General features: G+C 27.7%; 1 protein-coding gene across 2 annotated transcripts; it reads right to left on the bottom strand.

Moving 5' to 3' along the window:
- Positions 1-2,934: 2,934 nt before the first annotated feature.
- LOC106379004 (reticulon-like protein B15) lies at positions 2,935-9,398 on the bottom strand. 2 transcript variants are annotated; one of them, XR_007324063.1, is made up of 5 exons: positions 4,634-9,398; positions 4,376-4,505; positions 4,217-4,286; positions 3,191-4,120; positions 2,935-3,110 (listed from the first exon to the last, which is right to left on the bottom strand). XR_007324063.1 is itself a non-coding variant. In XM_013819042.3 (4 exons), the coding sequence occupies exons 1-4, from the start codon at positions 4,762-4,764 to the stop codon at positions 3,972-3,974; spliced, it is 480 nt and encodes a 159-aa protein (XP_013674496.1). In that variant the 5' UTR covers positions 4,765-9,398; the 3' UTR covers positions 2,935-3,971. The 2 variants fall into 2 exon arrangements, 1 of the variants encoding a protein (XP_013674496.1); XM_013819042.3 differs by having other exon boundaries at positions 2,935-4,120.
- Between the last annotated feature and the right edge of the window lie 4,570 nt (positions 9,399-13,968).

Here is a 13,968-nt window from a genome sequence, read left to right as displayed (position 1 = left end):
TTTTGATAAAAACTACTTTTAAAAATTATTTAATAGTAAATACAATTTTTAAAAAAATATTTAGTAGTAACTATTTTAGAAATTTTCTTTTTCCCAAATCCTAAAAAAATATTAGAAAACAATGTATTTAATATATATACTAAAATAATGAAAATGATTTTTCTTAAAAAATAGTTATAAATATAATTTAATAATCTTATTACTATTATTATTATTATTATTGTTATTATTATCGTTAGTATTTTTATAAAAAGCTTCATTTTTCAAAGTTGTTAATTTACATGATTGTGACAATGTTAGTTATATATTTGAAAATGTGATATGTGTTAAAATTTCTCATAATCAAAAATATATATATACTAAAATAAAAAGAACGATTTTTTCTTAAAAATTAATTATAAATATTATTTAATTGTCTTATTATTATTATTTATTATAATGTTTATTTTAAGAGATACTAAATATAGGGAATTTTAAAAGATAAATATTAACTTTTAAGAAAAAATGTTAAACAAAAACTAATTGTAAAAGACTACAAGTACAAAAAAATATTTAGTAAAAAAATGAATAAAAACTAAATTTTAAATAAATAATATTACTTTTTTAAAAGCTTAATTAAAATAAAATTTTAAATTTTTTTTTAATAATTAACTAACTTTACTTTTTAATAATTTTTGTGTTTAGATTTTTTTGTAATTAACTAACTTTACTTTTTAATAATTAATTTCCTTTTTAAGAGATTAAATAAAATAAATACATAAAAATAATCTTATTTTTCTTATAATTAACTAACTTTAATTTTTAATAATTTTGTGTTTATATTTTTCTTTTAATTAGCTAACAAGTGTCAATTAAAAAAATAGATTATGAATGTGTCAATAAAACTGTTATTATGTGAAAATAACTTCTTATTTTCCTAAAATCCTAAATAAAAGAGATTTCTAAAAAAAAATTATTTTCTAATCATAACCAATTAAGAATTTTTTTCTTTTAAAAAAAAAAATCTTCTCCAGAGAGAATTGTAAAATTTTATTTAATAATAATTTGTACTTATAAATATTAATGATAAACATGATAGTAAAAAAATATTTAGTTAACAAAAAAGTTTATAAAAAATATTAGTGATATTGGAAAAAATGAATGTTGAAAATGGCAACTTTTAAAAATAGTTAATATTTACTGGAAATAATTATTTGATAGAAACTTTATTTTTATAAATCCTAGAAAAAATATAATTGTAAAACATTATGTAATATTAATTTCCCTTTCTAAAATCCTAAAAAACTGTACAAGAATATTTGATAGTTTTTTCTTATTTATATAAAAATCCTAAACAAAAAAAAATTGTATCATATTTTTAAGTCCTAACCCAAAGAGAATTGTAATAAATTATTTGATAATGTTTTTAAGAGAGTATTTGATGATGAACATGATACAAAAAATTATTTAATTAATAAAAGAAGAGTAAAATTAGTATTGATACGAAATGTAAATTTTGTTTATTAGTAACTAAAAATAATTATTTGATAGCAATTTATTTTTTCTGAAATTCTAAAGAGAAGATAATTGTAATAGGTTATATGATAGTAATTTTCTTTTTCTAAAATCTTAAACAAAATTGTAAAAGAGTATTTAATATTAATTTTAATTGTAAATAAAACGAGATTTATAAAATAGAATTTTTTCCTTTTTTAAAAAATCTAAGAAAATAAAAATTTAAAGAATTATTTAATAAAACATTAAATTATTACATAAGAACATGTATAATATTGTCATTGACTCGATTGGTGTATTTGACTTTCATTTCTTTTTACTTTTCATTTAGTTTCTTATTTCGGGTTGTGTTCAGTTTAAACGTTTAGATATAATATTTTATCTAATCCTAAGTACAAAGTTTATAACAATTCATATATGTACCATGACTATAAAATACAAATATTAACTTAAAATTATGTGTAAAAATGAGTTTTAATTATGAAATAAATCTCAAACAACATATGCCGAAAACAATCATAAAACTATAATAAAATTAGTTATTATTTTATAGTTTTTATTAAATTAAAACATCACACAAAACCTGTTGCGTTATCTTGTATTTAAATAAAAGTTCTATAAACAAGGATACAAATTCTTAAAATATATTTGTTATTATTATTATCAATTTAGTTATATATTTGTTATTATTATTATTATTATCAAATTAGTTATTGATTATATTTACATACAAATACTAATATATAAAATTCTTAAGATTAAAATAAATAAAATTATTCCCTTTGGGCCGACCCTGTTTAAACCATATCCACATGGATTTAAACTTATATGGATTATGGATTAATCCAACCCATTTGACAAATAAATTGGATCAATCAGTTAATGGTTTTAATGGTTAAACCATGAATAATATATTTATAATTTAAATAGTTAAGTAAAAAATATTAATTTTTGGGCTTAAGCATAAAATTATTGTTTAATTTTTGACTAACAATATTTTATGGTTGGGAAAATACAATTTTGCTATTTAGGAAGACAAATTTGTAATTTTGGCGGGAAAACTCTATTTGCGATTTTGGAGGAAAAATATAATTTTGTATTTTTGGGAGGAAAATTTGATTTTTTGGGTTTGGTTTGAAAATATGATTTGCGATTTTGGCAGAAATAAAACTTAATTTTTCAGTTTTGTCTGAAAACATAATATGCAATTTTATCAAAAAATCTAATTTTGTGGGTTTGACATGAAAAATATTAATAAAGTTTTGGCAGGAAACAAAATTTTGTGATTTTGATAGAAAACACACATTTTTACGGTTTTGGTGAAAAACATGATTTTGCTATTTTGATGGGAAAGCTCTATTTTGCATTTTGGTTAGAAAACATGCATGTTTTTGATTTGTGATTTTTGTGGTAAAACTTGATTTTATAATTTTGGTGGAAAAAACTCAATTTTGTTATTTTGGCTGAAAACAATTTTACGGTTTTAGCAATAAAATACAGATTGTGTGATTTTGGCAAAACATATGATTCCATGTCTTGTGAGTTTTTGCTTGTCTGTCAAACTTCTTTGCAGAGCCATATATATCCATGTCGTATGGTTTGACCATCTTGTCTCTCTGAGCCAAAGTAAACCACAAACTAAATGAGATTTCTAAAAGAAGCCAAAACACGAAGACGAAATCAACATTCTTTTTACTTCTTTGTCGATTGTCTTTGCAGAACCATACCAATGTTGTCCATCAGACACTGGTTCAACCATCTGGTCTCTCTGAGACAAAATAATACACAAACTGAATTAGGTTTCTAATAGAAGCCAAAACACAAAGAAAAAATCATGATTATTAAATATGTTGCGGTCAGTGGATGAGCCAGACAAAAGTTTTACCTTAGGCAATATAAGTTTGGAACTTAATTTATAGGAGGCAATAATAAAAAAAATTACCATCTAAACCATATAAATTTTGAATAATCAATAAAAATGCACAAAAAATCAATATTTTATAGGAGGCAGTTGCCCCCCCTTCCTCTCTACCTCCCTCCGCCACTGGTTGCTGTATCTTCTTTTTATACTGCATGGTAACAATGTTTATGTGTTTCAGAAAAAGAAGAAAAAAGACAGAACATGAGCTTCTTTTATTGTGTGTTAAAGTGGATTTTCCACATACATTCTTCAGAGGTTCTGCAAAGAAGCAATCTTCCTTATTTGTTTATTGCAGATTTTACATTCTACTGAGTTGGTTCATTATCTAGATTGTTTCCTTAATATTAGCATTGCAAGTTTCAGATTTAACTGGCCTTTTATAATGGTGTTTCAAAAAAAAAAAAAAAAAAAAAAAAAACTGGCCTTTTATAATCATCTACGGATTTTTAAATACTAAAATGATACAGTGTCCAAGTATCCCTACTAAATCAAATTAGCTCAACAATGATAATAAAGCATATACGGTTTGCTTTGGTATAGCGCAAAATCACATGACCTAGTACAACTTCTTCTTCTTTTTCGTGGCCCTAGAGTTAAATAATCGAAGTGTCTTATTCTTCATTTCTGATACCTCTCCAATGAAATTGTCAACGACCTCTTGATATTGCAGGTACAAAACTGGAATCGTTAGCAAGCAGACCAAGCCTGGAAGGTGTGTTTATCGAATCAATATTAGGATTTAGGAAATAAAGGAGAGAGAATGACATGTAAGGTTGTAAGGTAATAGGGAGATCTGCTTACATATATAAAAAATTGTGAGGAGGTTGATGTAGCTCCCAATGGTGTATATGATGGCCACATAAAGGATGGCCTGCCATACATTGAAAGTTTAATAAATAAACAAAGGATTCTTGTATGGAAGCTAGAAAATAGATATTGTTAATGGTAGCAAAGACTAACCCATATAAAGGTTTTGATGTCTTCCCCATATGCAATCTCGTACAGCATCAAGAGAAGACCTTCGATCTCTGAAAATAAGGCTCTAACTGGGGAATCTTCTTGTTGGAGCTCTTCAGGAGTGGGAGGTCTCCTGTTTGAGATATCATAGCATATACATAATTAAGCTTATAGTGTTATTTGTTGTTATAAGCGCTAGATCCGGATCACTTATGTTATAAAGAAAAAAGAAAGACGAGAGAGTGTATAAGGGGTAAATACCAAATGAAAAGGAGGTGTCCATACTTGACCCAGATGAAGAGAAGCAGGATCAGGAGTAACAAGATCGAACATAGAAAGGGTACAGGTTCAGTCTCCTTGATCTCAAATAGGAACCAGATAAGTGTGGCCATTACAAGTGTGATGCCTGATGTTATCTTGTTTTCCCACACAGATAAATCCGCCACTGCAACAACATTCCAAATGCGTCAATCTAAATGTAAAAATCAAATTTATATTCCCCGTAAAATCAATGTCAGGTCTTACTCATATTCTTACATATGTGAAACTTGTCATGTTCATTCATATTCAAATTCCTTGTAAGTAGAAGAGAAGAAATTAAAGAGATATTTTAATTAAAAACATGATAAGTAGATTATTATAATGTCACCTGCTCCTTCGCCAAGTATTTGATCCACGAGAGACATTGCTTTTTGTCGTGATTATAGTATTAAGGGGACCTGCATCTCCATAAAACATCGTCAATCAGGATGTTGTAAGTGTAATTGCCATTTAGTCTCTCATGGATGTCGGATTTCTTTGGCATGCTATAACTCTTAATTAAACTATTATAATGGGTAAAACTTATGGCATCTCTAATTAGTTGTTGCAAACGCATGGAGCTCGTTCCCTCCTAATTAACGTGGTCATAGAAACATATAAAATTCAATTTTGTTCAACCAACCAATTCATTTCGTTGTTAGATAACTAATCTTAAAAGACAATTTTATTGAGTGGCTGAAGTTGAACTTTACTCCTTATATACGAACGATTTACACCTATATGTCCTTCAACAAAATATAGACGCTTCAAATCTGTGAAGAAGAAAGTAAACATATTACATATTTACAAGCTACACATGAATACAAAATATAACTAGAAAACAAACAAATTCTAGAGTGATGAGAAATCACAAGCAACGTTAGAAGGGAAACAAACGAAACAGCAAGCATAGACATATACAGACATGCGTACTCACGTTATGTAAATATGAACTCAGTGTATTCTTAAGTTGTTGAGAATAGCATGCATATATACCCAACATTGGAGTGCAAAAATCTGATTACTCGGTATATTCTTAAGTTGATATTCATTATCTTTTTTTTTTGGTCAACAGTATACCTTTCTCAATTGATTTCTTTCCCTAACAGTATATACATTATATGTATCTATATACAAAGGTTCTAACTAGTGACCATTAAAATAAGAATAGGAACAAAATAAAAGGAATAAAAATAAATATTTATTCTTTTTCTTCTATATCAATTTTGATAATGAATGTTTTTCTTCTATAGTTCCTTAAAATTCAAATAATGACAAGGAATTAAACGCAACGAAAATTCATCATTAATAGTATATTTTTTTTTAAGAATGAGTAGGAATTGACTATTCCTCTTAATTCCCTATGTCACCATTTAGATCCAAAGTATAAATACAACTGTAAAGTTTCATATACAGATTTGTTTCCTTCTTAATTTTCAAACAAATATTGTATTTCCCATTCATCTTTTTCAATGCTTCATTATTTCCCATTCATCTATGTTGCATTTTGGCAAGAAAACATGATCTTGATATTTTGTGGGAAATTGATTTTTTTTAGAGAGAAAACATAATTTTTTATTTTGCTGGAAAACACGATTTGTGATTTTGGTGGAAAAATCGATTTTGGGATTTTGGTTGAAAAAAGAACTCAATTTTGTGTTTTTTTGTCGAGAAAACACGATTTGTGATTTTGGTGAAAAATATGATTTTACTGTTTTAATGAAAAACTCGATTTGGCAGTTGGCGAAAAAACATGTTTAGAATTGGTTATCTAAAACAACCAAATATAATGTTTATATAAAACAACCAAATATAATTTATTTATTTGAGAAATTTAGGTTTAGATTGCTGATTAAAATTTATCTAGATATATGAGAAAAACTAGGTGTTTTGCCCGCGATGCGGGCTTAAACATTTTCATAAATTTTTGAAAAGTTCTTTGTACACTATATTCATTACTAAAATAAATCTTAAAATAACTCAATATTATATTTTAATTATATAATTAAAAAAATTATTTGATGAATGTTTAATTAGATAATTTATGTTTTTAACGTTTACTATAGGGACAATCATGCCAAATTTTTGTTCTGTTTTGGCAATTTTCCCAAAATAAAAAAGGGACCCAAATTTTTTTACATGAAAGTATTTTTATTTTATCACACTTTTATTTTATAAAAATAATTTTTGTATTTTGAATAAAAAAACAAATATCTATCAACAAAATTAAAGAAAAATATTACTCTTTTTGTTCCAAAATACTTAATGTTTTATGTGTATGCACAAGAATTAATGTATATACTCTTTCCTAAAAGTAATACTAAAAATATAAACTAAAATTAATTCATCTAATCTTTAAAAATTAGTATAAAACATCATAGGTTACATGATTTATTTTGGAAAGAAGGGAGTAGTTTGGAAATTAATTTTTTTTTGTCCTAGGGTCCATGACACCATTGAGCCGGCCGTACCCCTCATGTGTTGCGAAATATAATGTTGATCAACGGAGATGCTTGCCATGATTGTATTATTGCAACCCCTGTTCGAGAACGCGCTAGGCGCTAGTCGGGCGGTCGGGTTGGACCTAGCGCCTAAAGAGAAAATCGGAGATTAATCAAAAATTATGCGGGGCGGAATTTTTAGATTGTTTACTATGTTATAAAACATGTTAATCTTTAATTGTGTATAACATTAATATATTTTCATGTTTAAGATTGTATAAAACACACAAATAGAATATATAAACTTAATATAGTATAATTTTTATCAAAATTATGAATAAAAATGATATTTATAAAATTTTACATCAAATAAATAAATAAAAAATTTATTAAAAAAATTATTAAAAATAAATAAAAATAGTAAAATAATAAAATAATAGATTAGGCGGCTAGGCAGTTAGACGGTTAGGCGGTCTAGGCGGAGAAAATCGGATATCCGATTTTTTAAACTGTTTTGGCATAAATCGGGACGGAATAGTGACGAGTAGCGCCCAGGCGGCCGTCTAGCCGGATTTTTAGAACAGGGATTACAACTACATATACTCTTATGCTAGTTCATGGTGTTCATATTTTAGATTTTATTTAGTTTTCATTTTAGATTGTGTGTTCTACCATCGCAAACTCATACTTGTTGGGGTGTTACTGAATTCAATCTTTTTTTTTTGCATACACCAATATATCCAGGATCGTCTCAAGATGTACCATGAAATAGTTTGGAGAATTGAAATGATATTCAATAATTTAACATTTCTTTTATGGTGGTAATAAAGGTAGGAGAGTTACACGGATCTAAACACAGAGACACTTAAGATCCCTGTATCGAAGCTTCACTCGCTTCTAAGCTGATCAACCAACTGCGTCATGCAATGTTGAGCTCGCATAAGAAAAAACTTCAAGATCAACAACATATTTTCTCATTCCTCCAAACATTTAGCAACAACTTGAACATAATACACCGGTCTGCACCGCGGCCACCTACAAGGAAAGTGCTACCTCTTCGCTTGCAGTCACCAAGTATCTTCAACATTTTTTGTAGCTTCCTCGATAGTACCTAGCTGCAGAAAGTTAAGAACCTGAAAGGTAGCCGAAGCCATCGTCACCAACATCCTCACAATCTTGTATATATGTATGAAGATGTAAAAACGACCGGATAACCTGTAATATCATTCACACTGCAAGAGGTCATCGACAGTAGTCCAAGTCATTGTGAGTTTTTCCCGGAATGAAAACAAAACTTTATCTTTTTGATCATAGTTCATCTTATTTGATTTAGAAGGAATTTTTGGATGTAATAACTCATTAATAGCAAAAAAAAAAGCCATAAATAAATCTGAAACAATTGCATGATAATATTAAGAAAACAACACTAATAAGAAAGTACAATGCTGTATAAACCAATGGAAGAAGTTTTACTTCTAGGCAGATCCTCTCAAGAATGTATATGTGAAAGCTAATTCACAATGGAAAGTAAACTCTGAAAATAAGGAATGAATATAGAGTTACTAAGACCAGTAAAAGCAGAACCAAAACCTAGGCCTTTGCCAACGAGGAAGCAAATGTAAGAGGTTGGAGGAAAATAACCTTGAGATAAGAACATTCTTGTTGTCCTTGGAAGTCGTCTTAAGGGTGATGAACGGCGTAGCTGTTGAGATATCCTTAAACCAAGGAGAAATCAAATTCAGGTCTATGGAGAACATCTTCTCCGATTCCCACTCGGAATCCATTGTGTTTTTGATCCTCCAAAAGTGTTGCATGCCACCATCTGGCATGTTATTTGTAACCCAGACACGATCACTTAGACTGCACATAGTAATTGTTAGAAAATAGGTTGCCTGGGAAACAATCCTATTTGTAAAGACTCGAAACATCTCCGTGTGAATATTATAACCAAGAATCTTATACTCATAATTAGTCAGATTTGCAATGATCCAGTAAAGCCATCCCTTTGAAAATACTGGTACATCGTCACTGGGCGTATTCACAACCACGTACCTCCATTTCCTGACCTCAAAATCAAAAACCTCGCATGATAAGGTGTAGTTGCTTTGGTTGTTATGCAGCCAGACTAGTTTGTATGTTCCTGTAACGTCGTCTTTCCACTGTCGCTGAAACTGGGAAAGAGGGAGGACTTGAGAACGTACCATGGCTGGGTTCGCCACAATTATTGGACTTGTGAGGTTGTTCTCGTCGAATATGCAGACAAGCCCGTCGCAACTACCCGAAAGTCTGGCATGTTGATCGATTTGTGGTTCAATGTGATATACCGCCGGGCCTTCTTGGACTAGACAAGACGTTGAAGACCAGTCCAAACTCATAGTCGTTAGAGTAATGGTCCTCGAGACAGAGAAATTTGGGTTCCTGGGTGGTTTTCTGATGCAACATGTGTCTATCCATGAAATATTTAGACTTTATCCTACGCCTCCACTGTTTAGACACGACCTGGAATCGAGTAAGGGCTTTAACTGGAAGCCTCGACATAATTTCTTCTAACAAATCGTCGTTTAGTGATACATCATTATCTCTTCTTCTCTTCTTCCTCTAGCCCCATAACGCTGTATCTTTTCTTCTCATGTTACAACAACAACTTTCAGACCATGTATCATGAACTTCTCCTCTCATGTTACAACAACAACTTTCAGACCATGTATCATGATCTTCGCTTCTGTTCTTCCTCCAACTCTGAAACACCATCGTCTCTTCACTTCTATAAACTCCTCTGCGTCTTCGTTTCTTCTTTCTGCCTCCAATTTATAGCGCTTGAATAGATAACCTCAATTTTTAGGTTTTTCCTTTTTCTTTTCCTTTTCCTTTTGGGACATGTTTTTATTTTGAATTTCTGCTGTGAATAGGTTTATATTTTTTTTTTAAATACGTTTCTGTAGTTTTTGTTTTTCCTTTTATTTTGTTTTTTTTGCTGTTAACCATCGGTTTTGTCAAACTGAACTTCGATTCGACAGAAAGAAAAAAGGAAAAACCAAAGTTAACATTCCTCATGAATCATGATAGAGAGAAATCCTTAGGATTCTTACTTCGATTGACTTGAGTTTGTGTGACATAGATTCTCTTGTGATTGCTGTGTAGCTTAATTAGCCACCAATGCCCACAAGAAACGTTATTTACCGAGGGGTTCATTCATTGATACAAGGCAACAAGGCAAGAGAAACAAGGTATATTTCCTCCAAAATATACATTATATGTAGGGGTTTAACAAATAATATATACTAGAATTTTTTTATCAAAAATATATATATATATATATACTAGAGTTTTATCCGCTCACCCGCGCATGTATTTTTATTTTTATATAACTAAGATTTGATTTATATATGACCAAATTATAAGTTGCATATAGTTTATTTTATATCTATGTACAATTTAGTTTATATATTGTATATTTCTATAACACTAAGAGAAAAAGACCAAAATAGCACTAAATCAAGTTTTTGTTCCCAAACTAGCACTCAAGGCCAAAAATCACAAAATAGCACTCAAGAGTTGGGGTTTAGGATTTAGAGCTTAGTGTTTAGGGTTTAGAGTTTAGGTTTTAGGGTTTAGAGTTGAGAAGTGAGGTTTTGGGGATAAGATTTCAAATTTTGAAAAATAAAAAAATTTAAATTTTTCAAAAGATAAAATGTTATTTTGGTCATTTTAATTTTTGAGTGCTATTTTTGTGATATAAACTTAGAAAAGTGCTATTTTGGAGATTTGCCCTAACACTAATGTTTAGATGAAATAGCTAGTATATTTCTATAGCACTTCTAGAGAAATAGCCATAACACTAATGTTTAGATGAAATATACAACATACGAGTTCTCCAACTTGTATCATCCTGAAACAGAAGGGTAATAACATATAATTCAACCCCTACAAAGTAATCTACATATTTCACTCATCGTCAGGGGCGGACCCATAAATTTTTTTAACATGGGACACAATAATATATATATATATATATATATATATATTAATTATAAATTATAAATTAAACTATCGGTTAAAACTTATGTTATATTATATTGTATCTTTTAAATTACATTAGTCTTTAAAATTTATACTTTTTTAAAAAATGAGTCAAATAAAAATACATTTATATAATATTAAATATCTTTAAGTAATATTACAAATTATATAGGTATACAATTTTATTATGAAATGTATATTCATGTTAGTTGTTATTTTAATTGAAGTGTTACATATATAATTTAATTAAAAAAATCCCTCAGTTTTAAAATTTCGTTTTAAAGCATATGATGTTTAAGAAAGTTTTTGATTTTTTTCAAAATAGATGATGTTTCCATATTTTAATATAACTTTTAATTTATTAAAAATTGAGTAACCGATAATATTTTTTAATATTTTCGTAATTGGCTAAATAAATTAATATTAAATTAAAAATTTTAGATAAAAATAAATTTTTACTATTTTTTATTTTTGGTAATCATGTTAAATAAGTTTTTTTAATAGTTGTGCACTAACCTAAAATTTCAAGTATTTTAGAACAGGAAATAATTGTTAATGTATAATTTAAATAAAGTGACTTTTATTTTAGAAAAGGTAAAAAAATGATATTAAAGAAAAGGAATAAAAAAAATTATTTTCTGCAAATGTGTAATAATCTGGACACTAATAAAAACAAGCATACGTGTTTGCCACGATTTATATGGGGTACTGTTGAGTCATTTAAACCAAAAGAGCTGATATTTTTCATCTGTATCTATTTTAGAGGAATTTTTAAAAATCAGACTGTGGCACGTGCCACACCTCCTATAGGTGTGGGTCCGCCCCTGCTCATCGTTGTTTTTTTTTGTATATTGTTTAACTATAATTGACAAATTTGTTAATATTGTTTTGAATTTTTTCCTCAAAGATAGAAATGAATAAAATCCATTCTTTATAGGAAGAGAACGGTCTGAAAGTCAAAGAGACCAATTTTGAAATGTCTTGAGGAGAAATAGAAATTAACAAAGTATTTCTGACGTCCAAGCAAGTTGCAATGTACTATTCCAAAATGAGAACCAAATAGACTTGTGACTTTTACCTGATTACTTGACTTCATCCTATATTTGACACTCACAATTAGTTACTTTCCACTTTCTCCATCAATAAGAACCTACAATTTTGGATTATTATAAAAAAAACCTCAACTTTACACGAATTGCCAAAACAAACATGAACTTTGGGGCTGGCCAAAAAAACACCAAATTTTCATTGACTTTAGAATTAATTAACAATGTTTTCGCTGACTTGCCAATTTAGCACGCCGTCAACAAATTTAACAGAAATATTTGACGTCGTTTATTGTTGACGTTAAGTGAAACGACGTCGTTTTCAAATGAGATGAAACGACGTCGTTTTATACAATTTGAAATTAAAAATATGTAAACCCCTGGATTCGAACCCAGGTTGGTTGGCCAAACGGGAAGGTATTTTACCACTGAGCTACTGGCACGTTCAATGTACTTACTAACATGTTTACTTTTATTTGGTACATATTAAATATAAAAAATTCTCTAAAAACTTAATAAGATCTTTAAAATTCCAAAAAATTAAAAAATAAAGAAGATTTTTATAAAATTAATTTAGAAATTAAAATTAAAAATAAAATTTTATTTTTCTTTTTAAAAAATAAAAACTCTTCCAAAATTTTCTAAAAACTTAAAAAGATCTTTAAAATTCCAAAAAATTGAAAAAATAAAGAAATTTTTTATAAAATTAATTTTGAAATTAAAATAGAAAATAAATTTTATTTTTTCTTTTCAAAAAAATAAAAAATCTTCCAAAATTTTCAATTTTTTTAATACATTTGCTAAAAGTTGAAATTAATTATACACACATAAAAAGTTGATAATTCTAACTTTAATGTTTTGCATTTTATTATAATTTTTAAAATTTTGGATTTTGTTTAAAAAAATGAAAATTTTGGAATTTTTTGATTTTTTAAAGAAAAACAAATATTTAATTTTAATTCAAAATTAATTTTATGAAATTTTTGGAAGATTTTTTTATTTTTTTTTAAAGAAAAATAATTTTTTTATTTTTTTTAAAGAAAAATAAAATTTTATTTTCAATTTTAGTTTCAAAATTTATGTTATAAAAAATTTCTTTATTTTTTTCAATATTTTGGAATTTAAAGTTCGTTTTAATTTTTTAGAAAATTTTGGAAGAATTTTTTTTTTTAAAAAAGAAAAATAAAATTTATTTTCAATTTTAATTTCAAAATTAATTTTATAAAAATCTTCTTTATTTTTTTTAATTTTTTTGGAATTTTAAAGATCTTATTAAGTTTTTAGAGAATTTTTTATATTTAATATGTACCAAATAAAAGTAAACATGTTAGTAAGTACATTAAAAGTGCCAGTAGCCCAGTGGTAAAATACCTTCCCATTTGACTAACCAACCTGGGTTCGAATCCAGGGGTTTACATATTTTTAATTTCATATCGTGTAAAACGACGTCGTTTTACTTAACGTCAACAATAAACAACGTCAAATATTTCTGTTAAATTTGTTGACGGCGTGCTAAATTGGCAAGTCAGCGAAAACATTGTTAATTAATTCTAAATTCAATGAAAGTTTGGTGTTTTTTTTGGCCAGCCCCAAAGTTCATGTTTGTTTTGGCAATTCGTGTAAAGTTGAGGTTTTTTTTGGCCGAATTCTCGATTATTATATATATATTTGTGGCTGAGCGATATGTATATTCTCACAGTTGTGGATCTGATTTTTCTTCTTGACAAAGACTCCATTGGGTATATTTATTCGAAATCTGAGTTGTATTTGCATTCATCCTGAAAATCAG

The sequence above is a fragment of the Brassica napus genome, chromosome A2, assembly GCF_020379485.1.
Source record: "Brassica napus cultivar Da-Ae chromosome A2, Da-Ae, whole genome shotgun sequence".
NCBI classification, from domain to species: Eukaryota; Viridiplantae; Streptophyta; class Magnoliopsida; order Brassicales; family Brassicaceae; genus Brassica; species Brassica napus.
This window is presented reverse-complemented; position numbering and strand designations above follow the sequence as displayed.

Bases quoted from the DNA above. Each gene is read 5' to 3' on its own strand.
- LOC106379004 (XM_013819042.3), bottom strand. From the start codon at position 4,764: ATGGCCACACTTATCTGGTTCCTATTTGAGATCAAGGAGACTGAACCT. The intron at 4,287-4,375 runs GTTAGTCTTTGC...AATGTATGGCAG, and splicing joins ACATCAAAACCTTTATATGG to GCCATCCTTTATGTGGCCAT. The intron at 4,121-4,216 runs GTAAGCAGATCT...CACACCTTCCAG, and splicing joins CCTCACAATTTTTTATATAT to GCTTGGTCTGCTTGCTAACG.